Source organism: Pectinophora gossypiella, chromosome Z, assembly GCF_024362695.1.
Source record: "Pectinophora gossypiella chromosome Z, ilPecGoss1.1, whole genome shotgun sequence".
Lineage (NCBI taxonomy): Eukaryota > Metazoa > Arthropoda > Insecta > Lepidoptera > Gelechiidae > Pectinophora > Pectinophora gossypiella.
This window is the reverse complement of record NC_065433.1, coordinates 17,009,264-17,030,911: the sequence shown is the minus strand read 5'-3', so window position 1 is coordinate 17,030,911 and position 21,648 is coordinate 17,009,264. Positions and strand designations below refer to the sequence as shown.

Here is a 21,648-nt window from a genome sequence, read left to right as displayed (position 1 = left end):
TTTGGTTAGTTTAGGTGTAATTTAGTTTGTATATATTAATTATTTTTTATTTATATTGTGTATAGTGTAAATATCAACGAGTTATTGGTAAGTAGTTCTTTTTATAATTTTCCCGCCATGGACCCGCCCGAGGATCCTGGGGGAACGCCTCCTGTTGTTGCAAGTTATGTTACAATCTCTAATGTTGCTTCAACGAATGAAGAAGCAAGTATGGATACTGATGGTTCTTTAGTTCAGGGGAAAAAACGAAAGCGCGTTTCACGCTCTAAAATGTGCAAACATTGCAATAAAAAAAGAAGGAAGGGTCATGAGAAGAGGCTATCTGATTGCCAATGTCTATCTGAAACTGAATCTAATGTCCAGCCTGCATCCCAATCTCTTGATGAAAACCAAACTCAGAATATCTCTTTGCCTTTATTTAATGAAACTGTTGCGTCACAAAATATTTCAACTGTCGCTGACAACCACTCTCCACAGTCTCAAATTGCTCGGAGGACTTATATTAGTTCTGATGCAGCTCCTTACACATTACACATCCAGCATAAGCTGACATCGCCTGATGATGGGGTTTCTTTGCATCCTGTGTCTTTAGGTCGATTCCTGAAACAAAACAAAGTTACAGGTATAGTGGATGGAAGCTTAAAACGAATTGGAAGGAACAGAGTATCTCTCTCTTTCAAAAAGTATGAAGATGCAAACTCTTTTCTTGAAAACCCTATTTTAGACTCCTCAAAGTATAAAGCTTTTATCCCTACATTCTCAGTAATTCGAATGGGTGTGGTTCGTGGAGTACCTGCTGAATGGAGTGAAGAAGAAGTGAAGGAGAATACGACAGTCTCTATAGGCTGCGGTCCTATTCTGAAAGTAAGGCGGTTGAATAGGAAAGTCATTATTAATTCCAAGGTGGAATTTAAACCAACAGAATCTGTAGTACTGACCTTTGATGGTCAGATTTTACCGAAAAGGGTCTTCATGTGTTATACAGCTCTCCCTGTCGACCTTTACATTTATCCAACCGTACAATGTTTTAGTTGTTGTCGCTATGGCCATGTGAAAACCCAGTGCCGCTCGCAACCTAGATGCTTCAAGTGTGGTCAGGGCCACAATGGAGATACCTGCTCAGTTCATGAAGAAGATGTCAAGTGTTGCTTATGTAATGGCAACCATCAGGCTACAGATAGAAAGTGTTTGGAGTATGAGCGCCAACGTGCTATAAAAGAGACCATGGCAAAGTCATGCATCTCTTATGCGGAAGCTTTAAAGACTCATCCGGCCATAACAAAGATCTCATATGCTGAAGCACTTCTTTCATCCCATCATGTCCCAGATAATGTCCCACTTTTAACATCGCCTTCCCAAGCAGCTAAGTCCCCTTCTAAAGTCTCTTATAAAAAAACTGTTCTTCAAACAAGAAAAGCTCCTCCCAGGACTACAAAAGGCTATGACGTTCAGAGTCATAGGGAACTGGTTAGAGAGTATGATTTGCCTGCATCTGCTAGTGGAACTGCTCTGAAATATCAAGAAACAGTCAATGATCCTTCTAATATTCCGATTTCTGAACTTATTATAGCCCTATTAAACTTACTTTCGCAGTCAAACTTAATTCCACCGTCCAACGCAGCTCTCATTGATTCTCTTGCACAAATCTCTAAAACACTCCATAATGGACCTAAATTCCAAAGTTCTCCAGTGGAACTGCAGGAGCGTAATTCCTAAAAAACAAGATTTATTATTTTTAGTTAACAAGTACAAACCTCTAATTATAGCATTACAAGAAACTTGGCTCAAGCCAAGTTATAATTTTAAAATTTCAGGCTACTCTTGCATTCGAGAGGATAGACCTGATGGATTTAATGGTGTTGCTTTATTAATAAAGCATCCCACTTCCTTTACACATAAACAAATTAATCATAGAAATGATTACTCTGTTGTAGCTGCAATTATCAAAAATATCTGTTTTGTTTCTATTTATATTCCACATCCCTCTTCTCAGATATATAATGAGGTACATAATATTCTTTCCTCACTTCCTAAACCCTTTATAGTGTTAGGGGACTTCAATGCCCAGCATGTGTCGTGGGGAAGTTCTTTATCCAATACAAATGGTAACACTGTTTACAATATGTTGGACACACTTAACCTTTGTATCCTTAATACTGGTTCACCTACCCGTCGCACCTCTCCTTCACAGGGAAAGAGTGCTCCAGACTTATCAATTTGCACCCCAAATCTTGCTCCATATCTTTCTTGGGAAGCCCTTAAATACACTTTTGGAAGTGATCATTATAGTCTTATTATCACTCTGCCTTTTCAACACGAAACTGTTCGAAAACGGATTCGTTTGAAATATAGATTATTGAATGCCGACTGGAATACTTTTAAATCTCGAATGGAAAGTAAAATTTGTTGTTTCCCTCCTGTAACACCTGGAAATGAAACCTTTTGTGCAGAGACATTTGCCGGAGCGTTTATAGAGATAGCTAATGAACTTTTTCCGATGAAAAAAGTAGGCTGTGGAATACCTTCTCCACCTTGGTGGGACAGTGAATGTACAGAGGCTGCTAGAAAACGTAAAGAAGCTGAAAAGTTATATTTTGAATGTTCAACAGATGAAAACTTTAATAAAGTAACTGAAAATATCGAAGCTTGTAAAAAAAATGTTTAAACAAAAAAAATTTGATGGATGGAGATCTTTTTGCCTATCAATTTGCCCAGATGTTAGCCCATCTGAAGTTTGGGCGAATATAAGAAGATTCAGGGGTGCTTTCAAGGAATCCTCTCCTTCTGCTCTTCCTCAGAATTTGACCCATAAATTTATTGATACCCTAGCTCCTCCTTATGTTTCAGAGTTTATAATGATTTCACCAGCTGTCGATGATCGTACTGGACTAAATAGCCCCTTTTCTCTCCATGAAATGAAAGGCGTCTTATCAAATGTGAAGGATTCAGCTCCTGGCGTTGATGGAATACCATATTCATTTGTAGCTAATCTAGGTGATGATGCTTTAGGTTATTTACTTAACCTGATTAATAGTTTTATGCTATCCGGTAATATACCCCCTGCATGGAGAGTTCAAGAAGTGTTTCCTATTCTGAAACCTAATAAGGATCCTACCCTTGCTTCATCTTATCGTCCTATTGCTCTGTCATCGGTCTTAATTAAAATTACTGAACATCTGGTTAAAAATAGATTAGAATGGTTTATGGAGAGCAAAGGTTTACTTAGTAGAAGTCAGTACGGCTTCAGAAAAGGTAAAAGTACAATGGACAGTATAGCTATTTTTGTCACTGATATACGACTGGCATTCTCTTCTAACCAGTCCGTCGTAGCAGCTTTTCTGGACATTACTGCAGCTTACGACAATGTAGTTTTATCTATACTATATAAGAAATTATTGGCTTTTAATGTACCTTCCATGCTTTCTTCATTTATCATAAATATGCTCTCTGAGCGTTGTATTCAGTTTTTTACGGATGACGAGCATTTTTTGTCACGATTAGTCTGGAAAGGTCTCCCACAGGGGTCGGTACTCAGCCCTCTGTTGTATAATGTTTATAGTTCAGATCTAGAATCTTCCCTAGATGATAATGTGAGTATTCTTCAATATGCAGACGACCTCCTGTTGTACTGTTCTGACAAATCTATTCAGAATGCCTCTTCAGCCTTATGTCGGTCTCTTGATTTGCTTAAGGTTTGGTTGGATTTAAATGGCCTAGATGTTTCTTCTCCTAAAAGCTCTGTAGTTGTGTTTACAAGACGATTAATGATCCCTCCTGTAACTGTTGCATTTAATAATAATCCTATCCCAGTAAAAACTTCAGCAAAGTTCCTTGGCGTCATTCTTGACGATAAATTATCGGGTAAACATCATATCGAATACGTTACCGGTAAATGTGATCGTAATTTTAATATTCTTCGATGCCTTGCAGGAGTTTGGTGGGGTGCGCACCCTTATTCGCTTAAGTTATTATATAATGCATTAATCAGGAGCATAATAGACTATGGTACCTTCATTCTTGTGCCAGGTAGCGTAGAATCTTTTCAGAACCTGGATTCCATTCAGTACAAATCTCTGAGATTGATTTGTGGTGCCATGAGATCCAGCCCAACTAACTGCTTACAAATAGAATGTTCCGACCCTCCTTTGCATTTAAGGCGTCAATACTTATGTGATAAGTTTATATTTCGGTCTTTTCAACTTATCGACCACCCTCTTTACCAGAAACTTCAGTTACTGTTTGATCTTACACTTTCTTCCCCTTATTGGTCCCACAAACCTATCCCATGTCTTGTTAAAAGTTTTCAAAAGTTTATATATCTTCAAGCCCCCACTCACAGACAGCCTGCACATCCTTTGTTTTGTGACGAATTTGATCCTTTAGTTCTATCCCCTGATGTATCCCTAAATTTGGGCTTTATTAGAAGTGATCCTAGTGTAAGTGCCATGTTCTGTCTTACAAAAGATTTACAATGGCCTCATGCTCATCATATATACACGGATGCATCAAAGCTCTCGTCATCAGGAAATGTTGGTGTGGGAGTGTACCATGCTCAGTATAATATAATTCAGAAAATTAAAATGCCACCAGAAACGTCTGTTTTTACTGGGGAATGCTTAGGTCTTTTTAAAGCAATAGATTACATTATAACTGTTAGCGCCGTACGCTAGGCAACACTGCTTCCGCCCCTCCCCCCCCGACCAGCGGATGTTCGCGCCCCGCGCTACAACGTTCTCTCCACCGCGCCACGCCCGACCGCAACGACGCTCTCGAAATACTACGCGATTTTAACCTAACAACGACCTTGTAATTGATATATATTCAAGCATTAAACGATTTCTATCTAAGTGAATAAATATTTTATTGAAAATTCATACATAAAGTACATGAACCGCCAACCAGCGCGTTCATGTTGGCGACCGTAAACTGCACGAGACCTGCACGAGTCACGCCAAGAGGGCAATCTTCGGAAGGCTACATATTACAAGCCACGAGCGTCAAGCAGTTGGTCGCGGGCAAGTCAAGATATCCAGCAATTCGAGTTTCACAAGTAAGCGGTGGAGAGCAGAAGCCACGTGGACGCACACATAGCGGCGCCACGTGTTACAAGAAGAGGACGCCACGCGAGAGCCACGCATCTGCAAGAAATTGTCTGCAGCTGCGCCAGAGGCACAATTAGATTCCACTTCAAGAAGAAAACCACGTGTCTAGACGCCTTCCCAGTCGGTCTACATACGTCTAGCATCAACCAGTACAAGATACCAGGTCCCAGGTCATCGGCAGCGGAGCGCCGCGTCGGTGGCAGGTCATCACATCCAGCTCGGCTCAGCACGTCGCGGCCTACACGGGCGTCGAGACAAGGAACAGCGAGCGAGCGAGCGAAGGCGAAGAACGTCGGGAGGAGGCGCCGTGGTACATAGTGGAATGCCAAGGAACGTGAGCCCATCCTTTTATTTCCTATCTTTCTATCCTAGTTTCCGTCTTTACTTGTGCGAACAGAATAGGCATTTCTAGTGTCCCTATCGTTCAAACTAATATCTCTAGTTTTCTATTTCTTTTCCTTCTATTAACAAGTCAAGTCTAGTATTCCCTATCAAAAGTTGTGCGTAATCATTTTATAATTGCAAGTCTAGTTTCGATTTCGCACGCTCATTGATTAGGGCCAATTATTATTGAATACCTACTGTCTAGTATGCAGCTCAGGTTCAATTGCCACTGTCTAGTCATGCAGGGCAATCCAGTGTTTTAGACCAAGTTTCGTTTATTACTGTCAAGCTATACAGTATAGACAAGATCAAGTATAGCCTACTGTCTAGTTATGCAGTAGGCACAAGCTAGTATTCCTAGTTCTAGTTAGGTTCTCTTATTATTGTCTAGTATGCAATACAAGTGACCAAATATTTCTAATTTTCAAGTCTAGTTTCTCTTGTTATTGTCGAGTATGCAATACAAGTGCTTATATGCCTATCTAGGTAATTACTAATTAATCACAAGTCTAGTTCTAGTGCATCCTTATTACAAGTCTAGTTAAGTACGTGATCCTAGGCAAGTCTAGTGAAATTAGGTGCGTACATACGCTTATCTGATAAGGATTGTCATACAAGTTCAAGTTTTACGTAAGTTTTTACGAGTTTAAACTACGTAGGGATTCCAAATAATCCAAATAACTATTTTCAAGATTCATACAAGTGTCATAAAACAATCGAGGTTTTAGTTTATAATTGAATAATTCAATTGACTTCCATTTTCAAGTCTAGCGAGCGAGTGAACGAACGAACAATCGAATGATATAGTAAGAGTGAGTGAAAGGAAGCTATAGCTAACTCCACGAGTGTGAGGAGTCTAGATATACCGGCGTCCACGCCGGCGGCCATTTTGTCATTACCTTATTTTTTCTTCTAATTCTAGTAAACGATAGTTCGTTTCGTATTTTCGAGTGAAATATTATTGAAATTACAGTGATTTTCTACAGAGTTTTGTGCATAACGTGTAGTGAAGTTAAAAGGTGATATTTGTAGCTAGTTATTACAATTTTATAATCATGAGTGTCGAAGTAAACAAAGAGTTAAACGAGTTAACAGTGAAGCGTCGCTCTGTAAAGGGCAGAATTACGAAGTTTAGCAAGTATTTAAATTCTTTACCGGCTGGAGACCTATCAGTTCAGGATCGCAGCCAGTTATGCACGAAGCTCGAGAAGTTTACTGTGATGTTTGATAGTTTTGACGACTTACAATCACGTATTGAAGTCTATAACGAGGATAATTTGGATGACGAGTTGCAAGAACGTGAGGAAATAGAGGACAGTTTTCATAGCAACATAGCATTCGCTAAGGTCAAGTTAGGCACAATTTCCCTTGCCGAAACGAGTGGACAGGCAGAGCGTGAGAGTGCAACATACACTCCCAATGATTCACAATGCGCTCATAGCTGCGGAGGTCAGCAAGACCTTGGTTTCCGTCTTCCAGTCATTCAAATCTCAAACTTTGATGGTACGTATTTCAAATGGCTTGAATTTCGTGACACATTCGAGTCGTTAATTCATAACAATACGCGGATTAAGCCGATCAACAAGTTTCATTATTTATGCTCGTATCTGCAAGGGGAAGCTGCGCGTGTCATTTCAAATCTAGAAGTTTCTGATAAGAATTATAGTGAAGCATGGGACTTACTTTGCGAGCGATATAACAACAAACGCCAATTGACAACTAATCACTTAAATTCCTTGTTTAAAATTGATCCTATCTCACGCGAATCTGACAAGTCACTCAGGTTTCTAGTGGACCACGTAACTAAAAATTTACGTGCTTTAAATAACCTTGGGCAGCCCACAGATCAGTGGGACACATTAATCATCCATATTATGTCCTCTAAACTAGATAATATTACAAGTTTGAAATGGGAGGAGCATAGGTCAAGTTCTAGTAAGGAAATGCCGTCTCTTGATGATTTCTTCAAGTTCCTCAAGGGTCGAGCAGACGTTCTAGAGTCAGTACAAAGATCTAAACAAGATAAACAAGTCTCGAGTGGCAACAATAATACACATAACAAGTATCAAAGGGCTAACAAATCTGTGAATGTCATTTCAGCTAATCCAGTAAATTTCGAACAAGTCAATCGAGGTCTGCATTGTTTCGTCTGCAAGGGCAAGCATAGAATATACGACTGTCCAGCGTTCCTGTCCATGAGCATCGAGGAGCGGATACAAAAGGCTAGTTCACTGAAGCTCTGTCTGAACTGTCTGCGGAGCGGCCATATTGCAGGCGCTTGCAGGTTAAGTAGCTGTCGTATTTGCAATGCACGTCACAACACAATGCTTCATAAGCCACACACACAGACCATCACAGCCACTCCTAGTATTGACAATGTCATCCCTACAAGTACCACAAGTACAAGTACTCCCAATTCAGTCACAAGTGATGCAAGTACAAGTTCTATTTCTATGTCTGTCACTTCCACTAGCCAGGTTGTTCTTTCTACAGCACTAGTGGACATTGTCAATCCAGATAATAATCAAGTGGAAACAGTAAAGGTACTGTTAGACTGCGGAAGCATGTCTTCATTTATTACAAGTGATTTGAAGCAACGGCTTCAACTAGATACACAAGTGCTAGATGCCACTACTATAGTAGGTATTGGTAATTCTTCTCTTAATTTTGCTCCGGAGAGGGGCACTGTTACTGTCAAGTCTAGATGCAATCCATTTAGTGTCACATTGTCATGTCTCGTATTGCCTGAGATCACAGCCACATTACCTAGGCGCCCTATAAACATGAAACAATTTAGCTTCCCTAGTAACATCAGCTTAGCTGATCCCAGTTTCAATGTCCCAAGCAAGGTGGACATGCTTATAGGCGCGGATCTATTTTGGGATCTTATAGGCCCACGACAGCAGTCGTTGGGTGCTAATTTACCCACTCTGCGAGAGTCCAAGTTAGGCTGGTTCTTAGCAGGTCATATACGTGACAAACAAACAAGTAATTTACAAGTGGACAATTCTAACACAAGTATTCAATGTAATTTTTCAGCACTGGAGAGTCTGCACACCAAACTGAGCAGGTTCTGGGAGCTAGAGGAGCTTCCGACGTCGCAGAAGGCTTCGGAGGCGGGAGTCGATGCAGGGAACCCATGCGAGACACATTTCATGACACACACCACCCGTTTAGAAGATGGTAGGTTCTCTGTCCGATTACCACTAGTAACCACTCCCGACTGTCTCGGAGACTCTTACAGTGTCGCTAAGAAGCGATTTCTCAATCTAGAAAAGCGTTTTGAACGCCATGCCCAGTTAAAGTCTATGTATTCCGACTTTATGAAGGAATATGAAGACTTAGGACACATGTCCGAATCCAGTCTATTCAAGCCACCAGTTTCTTATTTTATTCCTCATCACGCGGTGATGCGAGAGAAATCCGAGTCCACCAAGCTGCGAGTTGTCTATGACGCCTCATGTCGTACGTCGTCAGGCTTTTCCATCAATGACCTTCAAATGATCGGTCCTAATATTCAAGATTCCCTTTTTAATATTCTAGTTCGATTCAGGGAATACAATTACGTCATGACGGGCGACATTGAAAAAATGTATAGACAGGTACAAGTAGATGATTGTGATCGCGACTTACAGTTGATACTGTGGAGAAGCGACCCTTCTAGTCCATTGAAAACATATAGGTTAAATACAGTAACCTATGGCTTCGCTAGTGCAAGTTACTTAAGTACAAGGTGCATATGGCAGTTGGGCGAAGAGAGTTATGATCCATTAATTAAAACTATTTTACAAAATGATTTCTATGTTGATGATTTGATTACAGGGGCTCAAACTGAACAAGAACTGCTCTACATACAAGATTCTGTGGTCCGAGCCCTGTCATCGGGTTGTTTTAACTTACGCAAGTTCAGATCGAATTCTAGGGGTGTGTTGCAAAATACGCTAGCTAGTTCTCATGACAATTTAACTCTCAGCCAGACATATGACACCTTGGGACTTAACTGGAACCCTGATACAGACACTCTACAATTTCCAATGTCTGTACAAGGTCGAGAATCCAATGTTACAACAAAACGCTCTATATTGTCTCAAACATTTCAAATTTTTGATCCTCTAGGTCTACTTAGTCTATGTACTATAAAACCAAAGATCTTAATGCAAAGACTTTGGGCTAGCAAGATTGAATGGGATTCAGTTGTTCCTTCCGACATACAAAGGTCATGGAAACGATTCATTGATAACCTATCATTTATTTCACACATTACTATTCCAAGAAATGTAATTAGAGACTTACCTGTTTCAGTCGAGCTTCACGCCTTCAGTGACGCTTCCCAGGCTGCCTACGGTGCTTGCATCTACGTCAAGTCTATCGATCAAGCAGGAAACACGAGCATTCTTCTCTACTGTGCTAAGGCACGCGTAGCACCGTCTAAGGCGGCTCTCACCATCCCGCGCCTGGAGCTGTGCGGCGCGCTACTCGCGGCCCGCCTGCTGTGCGCTGTAAAGAGCGCCCTCCGCCGGCAGATAAGCAAGTCTTACCTGTGGACGGACTCCAGCGTCGTGCTAGGGTGGATCGCCACCGAACCCTCGAGACTTAAAGTCTGGGTTTCCAATAGGGTTAGGCAGGTTCAAGAAATGACAAGTACTTCATCGTGGCGGTACGTCCCTACCGCTCACAACCCAGCCGATCTAGCATCCCGCGGCGTAGACCCACATCAAGTTCAAGACTCCACCTTATGGTGGCAAGGTCCATCATTTTTGTCTAGGCCTGAATCCGAGTGGCCTACTCTCTATTCTCACAAGTGTGACAACCTTCCAGAGTTAAAGGTACACACTACTCTAGTTACGGACTCTATCAAGGCTAGTATCGATATATCTAGGTATTCAAAATTGCAATTCTTACAACGAGTCATTGCTTACATTTATCGATTCATACATAATTGCAAGAACCCCCATGATAAGCACACTGGCTCGCTAACTGTCGATGAGTTAGAGGGTGCATTCACATGTCTAGTTAGAATGTCACAACAAGACTCTTTCCCTCACGAATTACAGACTTTACAAAGACAAGACAATCTCAAGCTCAAGTCTAGTATCGTATCATTAAACCCATTTCTAGATTCCCAGGGCTTGCTCAGAGTTGGTGGAAGACTGTGCAATTCACAGTACGAGTACGAGAAGAAGCACCCAGTTTTATTGCACGCGAAACACCACCTCACTAAGCTCTTATTTACACAAGAACACCACAGGCTGCTGCACGCGGGACCACAATTGTTGCTCGCGTCCATACGAGAACGCATCTGGCCGCTAGGTGGTAGAGAGTTGGCTCGTCGTACAGCGAGAAGCTGTATCAAGTGTCGGCGTATCAGCGCTCAACCTCTACACAACATTATGGGTAACTTACCGGCGCAGCGAATCACACCTGACTACCCTTTTAGTACAGTCGCCGTTGATTTCGCGGGTCCTTTTATGATTACAGACAGGAAGGGTCGAGGCTGTAAGATAACAAAGGCATATCTATGCCTATTTATATGTTTCAGGTCCAAGTGTGTCCATCTCGAGGCGGTGAGTGAATTGTCGAGAGACGCATTCATGTTAACACTGCGTAGGTTTATCGCTCGCAGGGGTAAGCCGAATGACATTTTTTGTGATAATGGGAGGAATTTTGTTGCTACTGCTAGGGAGCTAGGTACGTTTTTATCTAACAATTCTGACCTCATTGCGCATGACGCCAGCACTCATAACATAAATTTTCACTTCTCCCCTGCTTACGCACCTAATTTTAATGGACTTGCAGAGGCCGGAATAAAATCTGCTAAATTCCATTTAAAACGCATACTAGGCAATTCTCATCTAACGTTTGAAGAGATGTCTACTCTTTTTGCACAAGTCGAGTCAATCCTTAATAGCAGACCCCTGTGTCCCTTGTCATCATCCCCTAACGACTATACCCCCCTTACTCCGGGACACTTTCTGATAGGCAGACCACTAATGTCACTGCTATCGCCTTCTCTAGAAGACGAAAATGCATCCCGCCTGAACCGCTACCAGCGCATCGAGCAAGCTAGAGAACATTTTTGGCGCCGGTGGCAATCCGAATATATCTCCGAGCTGCAACAAAGGCTTAAATGGCGTATTCGTTGCAGAGATCTGAGACCTGGTGACTTGGTGCTCATCAAAGAAGACAACACGTCACCACTCCAGTGGCGCTTGGGTCGTGTACAACAACTCTTCCCGGGCGCAGACGGCATTCCGCGCGTCGCTGACGTGGCTACCGCCAGGGGCATCGTGCGACGAGCTCTATCGAAGATCTGCTTGTTGAAAGCGGACGCTTCCAACGGGGGCGACGATGTTAGCGCCGTACGCTAGGCAACACTGCTTCCGCCCCTCCCCCCCCGACCAGCGGATGTTCGCGCCCCGCGCTACAACGTTCTCTCCACCGCGCCACGCCCGACCGCAACGACGCTCTCGAAATACTACGCGATTTTAACCTAACAACGACCTTGTAATTGATATATATTCAAGCATTAAACGATTTCTATCTAAGTGAATAAATATTTTATTGAAAATTCATACATAAAGTACATGAACCGCCAACCAGCGCGTTCAATAACCATGAAACTTAAGAACACGGTAGTTTTTTCAGATGCTAGAAGCAGTCTTCAGGCTTTATTAAAATTTCCATTCAGAACTAAAATAATATTTCCGATTATTATAGATATACGAAGGTCACTGTATAAATGTATTCGCCTAGGGTATTCAGTTTCTTTTTGTTGGATCCCTGGACACAGCAAAATACCTGGCAATATTAAAGCCGACCTTCTTGCTAAAGAGGCTGTGGATAGTGGTGACTTATTTACATATAAAAACTACACCCATGATTTAGTTAATTTACCTAGCTTATATCTTCATGAATATTGGGGGGATGAATGGGCAGTGAGTTCTCAGACCAAAGGTAAATTTTATTCATCAATTCAACCAATTATTTTAAGCAAGCCTTGGTTCTTCCGGGTTAAAGTTGGCAAGAGAGCAACGTCCTGCCTCATACGTATGAGGCTCGGTCATACATGCTGTGCATCTTTCCTTGCAAAGATTGGCGTTATATCAAGTGGCGACTGTGAATGTGGTTTGGATACTGGTCATGTTAACCACATTTTTCTGGCTTGCCCTCTACATGACAACTCCCTTCTTTTTAAAAATCTTTTATTACAAAAAGTCCCTCTTCCTACATCTATTTCGGTCCTACTTGCTTCTAATGATCCTCAAATATATAAGTTGTTAGCCACATTTATTCAAGTAAATAATATAAAATTATAGTTAAATATATGTTTATTTTATACCTATTTATATGTGTAAGTATATTGATATTCCTTACCTTACCTTATGATCCTTTATTTCAAAATTTCGTTCCTATCCAAATTCCTTTCTCCTTAAACGTTTCCTAAGTCTTTATCCTCTACAGTCAAATCTACATTTAATGGCAAATATGCAAGTCGCATGACGCCAAAAAGAAAAAAAAAAAAAAAAAAAAAAAAATTTGCTAGAGTAATAAGACTTTGTCGAGACTAGCGATGGGTCGTTATCGGTTTTTGAGATAACGTAACGTAAGCGTTATGTGATTTCCAATAACTAGTTTCTTAACTAGTGATTTTTATAACTAGTTATTTTCACAACGTTCTGAAGCAAACGTGATAATTGTAACGTAAAATCGTTTGGTTAGGTAGCAGTATAACTTAATTCTTCTTCACGCACACGTATCGTGTATCAGTAAAACATATACTTGTTTCATTCACACTTACGCTCGTGTTTCATTTAATACACGAAAGAAAGGATCGATTTTGTTGCGATCCTTTTTTTTAGGCGCGTTTTACATTACTCGTTTTACTCCTTTACGTTGTCAAAGCTATGTGTAAGGTGGTCAATGTAAAACGTCGTTTTCATCTTGTCATTACGAATATTGTAAAACCAGTGATTTTGCGTGAGTAGTGAAAGTAGCCAAACATCGACGCTATGCCTTAAACATAAGAGTGAATTCGATTTAACTTTATGGCGTTGTGATTAAAAGAGTTATTGAAGACTGATGCCTATTTCGATCGTTTAAATGGCGTTATGAATATCACTAGTTTTTGTTGTAGTGGAAAACGAGTGATCACTGTTCGAGCTCGTAACTGCATATATAACCAGTTATGGTTAATAACGCCCATCGCTAGTCGAGACATTGATTAACCTTTGATCTGTGTGTGATAAGGATCCTGACTACCCCTCTCGTATGTGTGTGATTAGGATCCTGACCCATAGGACTGGTACCTATTTTTACGTAATTATCCACTCTAATTCTATCGCAAAAGGTATAATGTTGTGTTTTGAACAAAATTGAATAAATGATCTATCATAGACAATCATCATTCGGATGAAATGTTCAATAGTTCCGCTAGAAAAATCGGTTGAAATTCCGTCTCGACCAGTGATACTTCAACTACCAAAAGTGAATACTAAAAGTGAAAAATAAGCTGAAAATTGTTAAAAAAGGTAAGTAAATGTTCAATTTTATTATTTTATATGTATTGTAGTGTCAATTTTTATAAATTATAAGTTCTCAAAGTGATTCACTTACGAATTATATTAGTTCAAAAGTAACCTACAGATCTCAAATAACTTTTCGTGTTTTTCTTTGAGTTATTCTAAACTTACGCCTTGTTTATATACCTCATATTTTATATTATTTTGAAGGAAATTTTATGGAGATTCTGAATATCAAATTGCTTTGTATGAATAATTCATAAATATTTACCAAAACGTAAATTATTGAAACCATTACTAAAAAGTGCACACACACACACGCAAGTAAAAATGGCCGACACTGTGTACGTACACATGTTTCAAATTTACTATGGCAAAACCGTTATTTCTGAAATACAACTTACAGGATGATCTTTTACTAACTTATTGTTTTTTTTTTTAGATAAAATGGATTTAACAAATCCTTCAGCTCCGTCAACTTCACGACCTCTTATCTTTCCAGGCGACGCCACAAGGATCACTGCACCCTTATTAGTGATAATACGGCTCTTATAAGAATAATATTTTGGTCATATAAACCATAATAAGAACAGTTGTTTTTGATTGTATATGAATAAATGATTTAACATGTAGATATCTATCTCTCAATCTAACTAAAGTGATATCTAAATAATAAAAAAAATACCTATTAGACATATTTCATTTTCACACCTTACCTGAACAAAAATAAAACATCCTATGTATGTGTCAGGATCCTAATCATACACAGAGTACCGTTCAACAAACGAGTCAGGATCCGTATCATACACAGACGACTGTTCAACAACCGAGTCAGGATCCGTATCATACACAGACGACTGTTCAAGAACCGAGTCAGGATCCTTATCGTACACAGACGACTGAATGACGAAATACACTCACACAAGCGCAGATATTACTGACCGATTTTTTTGCCATTCCAAAATTTTTTGTCATATTGTTTTCATAAAATTGATCAATATAAAGCGATAAAAGTATGTAGTGTGATATGTCTTTACAAAGCTCTATTTTTCTAGTTTATGGTCATATCCTTTGATTTTGACTATGACTTTTGGCACAAACAATAATTGACTGCATAATATTGGTGCAAGTGAATTTTTGATCAAACTTCGTATTCAAGCAGCTCGTATTTTATTTACAAATAATTTCGAGGCTTGTGTTATTGTTCATAAACAAGGAAATATATCTAGCTTTAGTAATCAATCGCTTTATTATAACGTTCCATGCACAAAAAGTGAAATTTACATCATAAACTGAATGCTGGCGAAACTCGTAAAAATTTTGGAATGGCTTCCACAGACAGGGGGGTAATTTTTTGACAGCGCTGCCACAGACTAAAGGTTAATGAAGAAGTAAAACGACGGAATTTTTACAAGGCCAGTATAATTAGAAATGTGAAAGGTCAATTGCTCATAAAGTTTGTTTAGGTTAGATAAGCCCCTGCTCTGGGCCTGGTTTGTGGAATCAGGAACTCTAAATAAATAAAAATGGCTGAAGAAAGAGTAAAAATGCGTAAGCAGCTGGGGCTGCTCGAAGGAGTAGCAATTATATTAGGAATTATATTTGGTAGTGGAATTTTTATATCACCAAAGGAAGTACTCGAAAACACAGGATCTGTTTGGGGTTCGCTTACTGTGTGGGCTGCGTGTGGGGTCTTAGCTACCCTGGGGGCGCTGTGTTACGCTGAACTGGGTAAGATGTATTTGTTTTTATACGTAAGATAAGGAACTACTTAAATACTTACAAAAGCTTCTGTTGTGAAACAAAGTTATCATTAAAAAAGCTATTATAAATGTGTTAACAATGCTGAAACCTTAATGCTGAAAAAAAAATATACTTGTTTTTGAATTACCTACCTACTTATTTTCTGAAGGCATAAATTTCCATAATATTGTAATTATAATAAAGAATACAAATTAATGTTGGATCAACTAAACGTAGAAGGAAGGAAAATACCTTAATTCTACAACAATAAGTTTTAAATACAGGGTAGTTGACAAGTATCAAAAACTATATATTTTCTATATTCATTATAGTTCTAAAATAGACAAAACTCGATAGCTAAACATGAAAACAGAATTAAAATTCATTGATAGTCATATATTGAAATTTTGTAATAGCTACAGTCAGCCAAAATAACAATAAGAATGTACCTATGACAATGTTCCTATACACAAATATGTGTTGCTAGAATGGGATAGAGCAGTTCCCACGACACCATTGACTTCAACTATTAATATCTCCGGCATTGAGTTACTGAAAATCAGATTTTACATTAATCTTAAACATAGAAGTTCTTAAAAAATAAAAATAAAACAGTCAACTACCCGATTATTATTTTTACTTACTTCTTATTAAAAGTATGGTAAGTAGGTACTAAAAACACAAGATTATATTGTTTCAATATTAAGGCACAAACTTGGCCATAAGGACCTATAAATTATTATTACAAATGCACCAAATACCAAATATTATTCAGTTTGATTATTACCGGATTAATTATTTGGCTGGATTATTCAGTTTCGCACTATTAACCCATCCGGGAAGGAGCCTAAATAACTAGTTCCATCAGTGCATACACATAGGAAGTGATTTATTTTTATTAAAAAATAGTATTATGTTTGACTACAATTTGAACTGGTGAAAATGACATCTAATGTGGTACAAAATATTTTTCGTAACAGTTAATAACTTAATATACAGTTATATTGAAACATATATTTCCTTTCTATTCTCACATGAAGAAATTATACCGAATATTCGGCCGAATACCTAACAAATATTCATCTCATGTCTAATTGTTATAGAAAAAAAGGAGGTCGAAATTTTATTAAACCATAAGCTAGAACCATCCTGCATAAGGGTGTACCTTCCTACCTCCGTCCCCATTATGTATAGTAATTGAATTAATTAAAAATCTTTTGTCTAGGTACAACACTAGCACAAAGTGGGGGGGATTATCATTATATCAATGAAGCCTATGGACCGCTTCCTGCATTTCTCTACCTATGGGATGCTAATTTGGTGTTTGTGTAAGTAAAACTATGGAATAAATTTTATTTTATAATTAAAATAAACTAACTAAATATAGTAATGCACCAAAGTATAACTCTCATAACAGTATAATTTCTCATGCTAACCCAAATGTTATGTGTTGGGGTTGGAAATTTTGGAGTGAACACTCTGACGACAGGATAAGCTTTCCATTGACAAGCTGATCTTAGTCATAATCCGTAGGTATCGCTGAAATCGTAGGATGTCGCAGGTACTCGCAGATTATGGCTCGGTTTTCCCTCCGAAATTACTTCTTCAGTACCTTAGACTGATATGGGTCAGTTAGTGGACATGGAGTGGCAACCTCGTGCATTGCCCTCTCTGGGGCGGGCGCAAAAACGGACGGGGCTCAGGGTCGGACCACGACGGCGAGAATCGACCCCTCCGTGGACCTATTCGTCTTGTTCAGTGATAAACGACTGGCCTGTGTCGACCGCATGTCCAGTTCGGTGCATCGGCGGCGAATCTAACCATTGAGTGGGACCTTATACGGGGAAGCCCAGCAAGCGACTCCAGCCTGGCTTTGAGGTCTTCTCCGGTGGAGCCGGCGAACCTAACCCCAGGGTACGAGACGGCGGGGACAGTCCGGTGGGTCCTCCAACAAGATTGTAACCGTCAGTAGTGATGACTGCCTTTGAACCGGCTGCCGATAAAGTATGCTCGTCCAGCTCCTCCACACTTGCCAGCTCGCGAGGATACGGCTTCCAGTCGGGTGGGCGCGCGTGGTATGGGGCCCCAAATTTCGTAGGTGCTCTAAATCTGGCCGCTAAGCACGCGCGAATATCCAGGTCGAGAGCTTGGAGATGAAGTCATCCATGGTTGTAGTAGGGAGTTGCAGTGAGATGTGCGGTTGTGCGTCGGCTACGTTTGCCCAGTAGAATGTTCCACCATAATATGCATTAAGACGTATACAAAACATCTTTTTTAGAGGCCGTGTGTCTAGACACACGAGTAACTACAGACGTAAGGTCCATTCTGGTTTGTCAAATTGTCACTTAAAATAGTTTACAGTAAGCTAGTTTTGATTGATTAAAACTTTGAAACTTTTTTAATGGGTCGATCCGTACGGTAGTGAGTTCGAATAATAGCTGTAAGTGATCCATAAATAAATAAATAAATAATGAACATATCTCCTAAATTTTATTTTACCCTGTGGTCCTGTGGACCCAACTTCAAAAGAAACCTGGGCGATTCGCACCGCTCCAATCATTGCGGTCTGAAAGGACTATTTAGTCCTTTCCCTCGACCAGGTAAATACCCGGTCGTGGGACACGAGGCTGCGACATTATGTTATTGTTTTTAATGTTTAATTTGGTTTCAGGCCCAGCACAAATGCTATTATGGCATTAACATTTGCTAACAACCTTTTGGAACCAATTTTTCCAAATTGTCCCATAGATCCTCTCTGTCAGAAACTTCTAGCTGCATCTACAATTTGTAAGTGTCACTTGCAAAATTTTTGAAATATGTAAGACACTCGGACGAGAAGTTAACAAAATTGGGTCACACCTAACTCATTTACGAGCAATGTCAAGTGGTTCATACTTAGTAAGGTTCCATAAGCAGCAGTGTTGGATCATTTTCTTGAAAGGAAGATACATTTTGCTCTGCAAGGAAACTTCTAGGCAATACACTACACAGTTGACATTATCAAAGATATATTCCATAATTTTATTGATGAATTATACTAATTGGTTTCAGGTTTTCTAACATTTATAAATGCTTATGACGTTAAATTTACAACTAGAGTACAAAACGTTTTTATGTTTACGAAAATATCTGCTCTAGTCATTATTATTTTTGGTGGAATCGTTTGGATGGCTAAAGGTAATTGCGAAATATTTTCATTAGCTTTCCATTGTTATAATTGATTTAGACATAGTTTTATAAAATCTTTTATTTTGCAGGAAGAGTAGAGACTTTCGAAGATGGTTGGGCGGGAACAAAAACCTCAGTTTCTGATTGGTCCGTCGCATTTTATTCAGGAATATTCTCGTATTCTGGGTGGTAAGTACATGGTTCATCTTTAATACAATTATAATTACAATTCTAATATCTGATAGCATATTAGAATTGTAATTATAATCTCACTACGATTGGTGGACTCGCTTCAGTGCGAAGATTTAAATAATTTGTCGTTTGATGTCTCCAGGAGCTATTTAAATTTTATGACTGAAGAACTAAAGGATCCTTTTGTGAATTTACCGCGTGCGATATATTTATCACTTCCGCTGGTAACTGCCATATATCTGTTAGCAAATGTATCATACCTAGCTGTGTTGGGCCCTATTGGCGTAAGAGCGACAGAAGCTATAGCAGTTGTAAGTATTATATGGGCTATTGAAGTAAATATTATTTAAAACAATAAATATAATTTTATTGACAAGTTATTTATTTTAAGGACTTTTCGGTGGCTGCGCTTGGATGGCTCAAATGGGCCATGCCAACTTTAGTAGCCATTGCTATTTTGGGTGGCCTATCAGTGCACATCATGGCCTCATCTCGGATGTGCTTCGCGGGCGCACGCAATGGACACATGCCCGAACTACTTGCCCATATTAATATGAAATGTATGTCGCCCATGCCTTCTCTCGTATTTCTAGTAAGTATACTGTGTTATACCAGTTATTAATTTTTAATTATAGATATTTATTTAAATTGTTTATAAAACTATCCAATATTTATTTTTCAGATGCTGATTTCTTTGGTAATGTTGATACCTAGCAATCTGAGGTCTTTGATTACATATTGTACTGTTGTCGAGGCTTTCTTTACGACGCTTAGTTGTAGTGCAGTTCTATGGCTAAGGTACAAGAAGCCGCATCTGCCGAGGCCCATTAAGGTACACATACCGGTATTTCTTACGACAGACAAATAAATAAATAATAGCTTGTACTATGACATCAAATATAAAGCTGACAAAATACTAACTACAAAGTAGTATCAACTTTATGTATATACTACCATCGAGTTTAGGTAAATATGCCGACTAATTCCGACGTAAATAATAATATAAGCACATTATTTGCTTACAGGTTCAATTATGGATGCCGATAGTGTTCGTATCAGTGTGTGCCATCTTGCTGGTGGTGCCGATAGCCAGCGAGCCTATAGCTGTCGTGGCCGGAGCCGTCATGACCCTGGCCGGCGTGCCAGTCTACTATATTTTTATTAAAAATGAACCACAAATCATAAAGGAACTATCTGGTGACTATAAATTAAAAAAATCTAAGAATTCATCAATATACAGGCCTGAAAAACTATTTAAGTAGTAAAATAAAGTTTAATAGTTACAAAGAAAATTGATAAAATTATCTATAAAACGTTTTTAATTTAAATCTCTAGCTTAAAAAATATATATTTAAAAAGTGTAGTTCTTAGTTTTGCAGGCCAGCATTATCGGTTGTGAAAATATTTTCGCTGCCTGGAAAAATTCTAAAACTAGTTGTTTCATTTCAGCCAAATTCACTCACACATGTCAGAAGCTGTTCCTGTCAGCGGTTGAAGAGAAAGAAGATTGAACTGAAACCAACTATTGTGTGTAATTGCCTCTGCTTAAATATTTTTATGGATTCCTTACCTCAGTGCTCTCTCATAACAGTATTTAGTATATAGGTAGGTAACATCCTTATTAACAATATTGTGTGTTTTACATGTTTTTTTGTGTATTTTGTAACAGTGTTTTACAATCACAATATTTATTACGCAAATGTACAAGTAACAAAAGTCGTTATCTGTTTATTCATATTTATGTACATACTTAATAGTTTTTATATCGTATTTGGACGCACAATGCTATTGCCGCAACATCCAAGAAATATGGAATCACAATATTTTTTGTTGATACCGTTCTATGCTATTTAGGCGATTACACAATTAGTATTAGATATTATTATTGAGTTTTTGATAGCAACATAGTTTTCTTTGTTTCTGATACTTAGCATATATTTCCTTAAGAGATAATAAATCAAATATATACATAAATATAATATGAAAATAGTCGTTGATGAAGCCAATTGGAATAAATACACATTACAAAGGCTGTATTAGAGATTAAACGGTGCCTTAACCCCTGGTGACTAGCTTTGTCTCTTGAACTGATAATAATGAAATCATTATGATTTCACTTTAAGACTATTACAACTAAGTATTTATTGTTTTGGCCTAGGTAGTTGAAACAAAGTATTTGTGCAACGGAATAAACTTGATTAAGGTTTTTGTATTATATTTTATGCTTACTTCTAAGATTTTTTGTTACTTATTTTTAAGTAGAATCTCTTGTGCCAACGTGCTTAGCGTATGTTTTGATCTGCCACATTATGTATTACAAACTTCATCTAACATTAGGTTTAAAAGTAGGTACCTACTTAACACAAATGATGTCTTAGAATTATCACAGAATGCTGTTACTATCCCAAAGTATTAAGTAATTTATGATCTGAATTAACTTAAGTATATATTTATATATCCGCTTCTAAGTGTTTTAGTGCCATATAGGTATGGATTTTGTGTATTTTATCTACATTTCGTAATTATATACAGATTGTATA

The 21,648-nt window shown here is 38.7% G+C and overlaps 3 protein-coding genes across 14 annotated transcripts; 2 read left to right on the top strand and 1 right to left on the bottom strand.

Annotated features, from left to right (window-relative positions):
* Positions 1–395: 395 nt before the first annotated feature.
* LOC126379916 (uncharacterized) lies at positions 396–12,890 on the bottom strand. 5 transcript variants are annotated; one of them, XR_007568400.1, is made up of 3 exons: positions 12,861–12,890; positions 1,586–1,712; positions 396–600 (listed from the first exon to the last, which is right to left on the bottom strand). XR_007568400.1 is itself a non-coding variant. In XM_050028928.1 (3 exons), exons 1-3 carry the CDS (start codon positions 2,009–2,011, stop codon positions 503–505), a joined length of 312 nt encoding a protein of 103 aa, XP_049884885.1. In that variant the 5' UTR covers positions 2,012–2,134; the 3' UTR covers positions 396–502. The 5 variants fall into 5 exon arrangements, 1 of the variants encoding a protein (XP_049884885.1); XR_007568401.1 differs by having other exon boundaries at positions 12,866–12,886; XR_007568399.1 differs by lacking the exon at positions 12,861–12,890 and adding an exon at positions 2,141–2,633.
* Positions 4,659–12,040, top strand: LOC126379907 (uncharacterized). 8 transcript variants are annotated; one of them, XM_050028908.1, is made up of 3 exons: positions 6,306–6,505; positions 6,747–6,989; positions 7,587–12,040. In XM_050028908.1, the coding sequence occupies exon 3, from the start codon at positions 7,682–7,684 to the stop codon at positions 11,852–11,854; it is 4,173 nt and encodes a 1,390-aa protein (XP_049884865.1). In that variant the 5' UTR covers positions 6,306–6,505; positions 6,747–6,989; positions 7,587–7,681; the 3' UTR covers positions 11,855–12,040. The 8 variants fall into 8 exon arrangements, with proteins under 8 accessions (XP_049884866.1, XP_049884863.1, XP_049884867.1 ...); XM_050028909.1 differs by lacking the exons at positions 6,306–6,505; positions 6,747–6,989 and adding an exon at positions 4,659–5,436; XM_050028906.1 differs by lacking the exons at positions 6,306–6,505; positions 6,747–6,989 and adding an exon at positions 5,443–5,972.
* Positions 12,891–13,060: 170 nt separating the features above from the next.
* On the top strand, positions 13,061–21,648 carry LOC126379911 (Y+L amino acid transporter 2-like). The gene is made up of 11 exons (XM_050028921.1): positions 13,061–14,014; positions 14,448–15,736; positions 16,974–17,076; positions 18,420–18,535; positions 18,800–18,925; positions 19,006–19,105; positions 19,251–19,419; positions 19,500–19,700; positions 19,791–19,940; positions 20,134–20,305; positions 20,558–21,648. Exons 2-11 carry the CDS (start codon positions 15,532–15,534, stop codon positions 20,617–20,619), a joined length of 1,404 nt encoding a protein of 467 aa, XP_049884878.1. The 5' UTR covers positions 13,061–14,014; positions 14,448–15,531; the 3' UTR covers positions 20,620–21,648.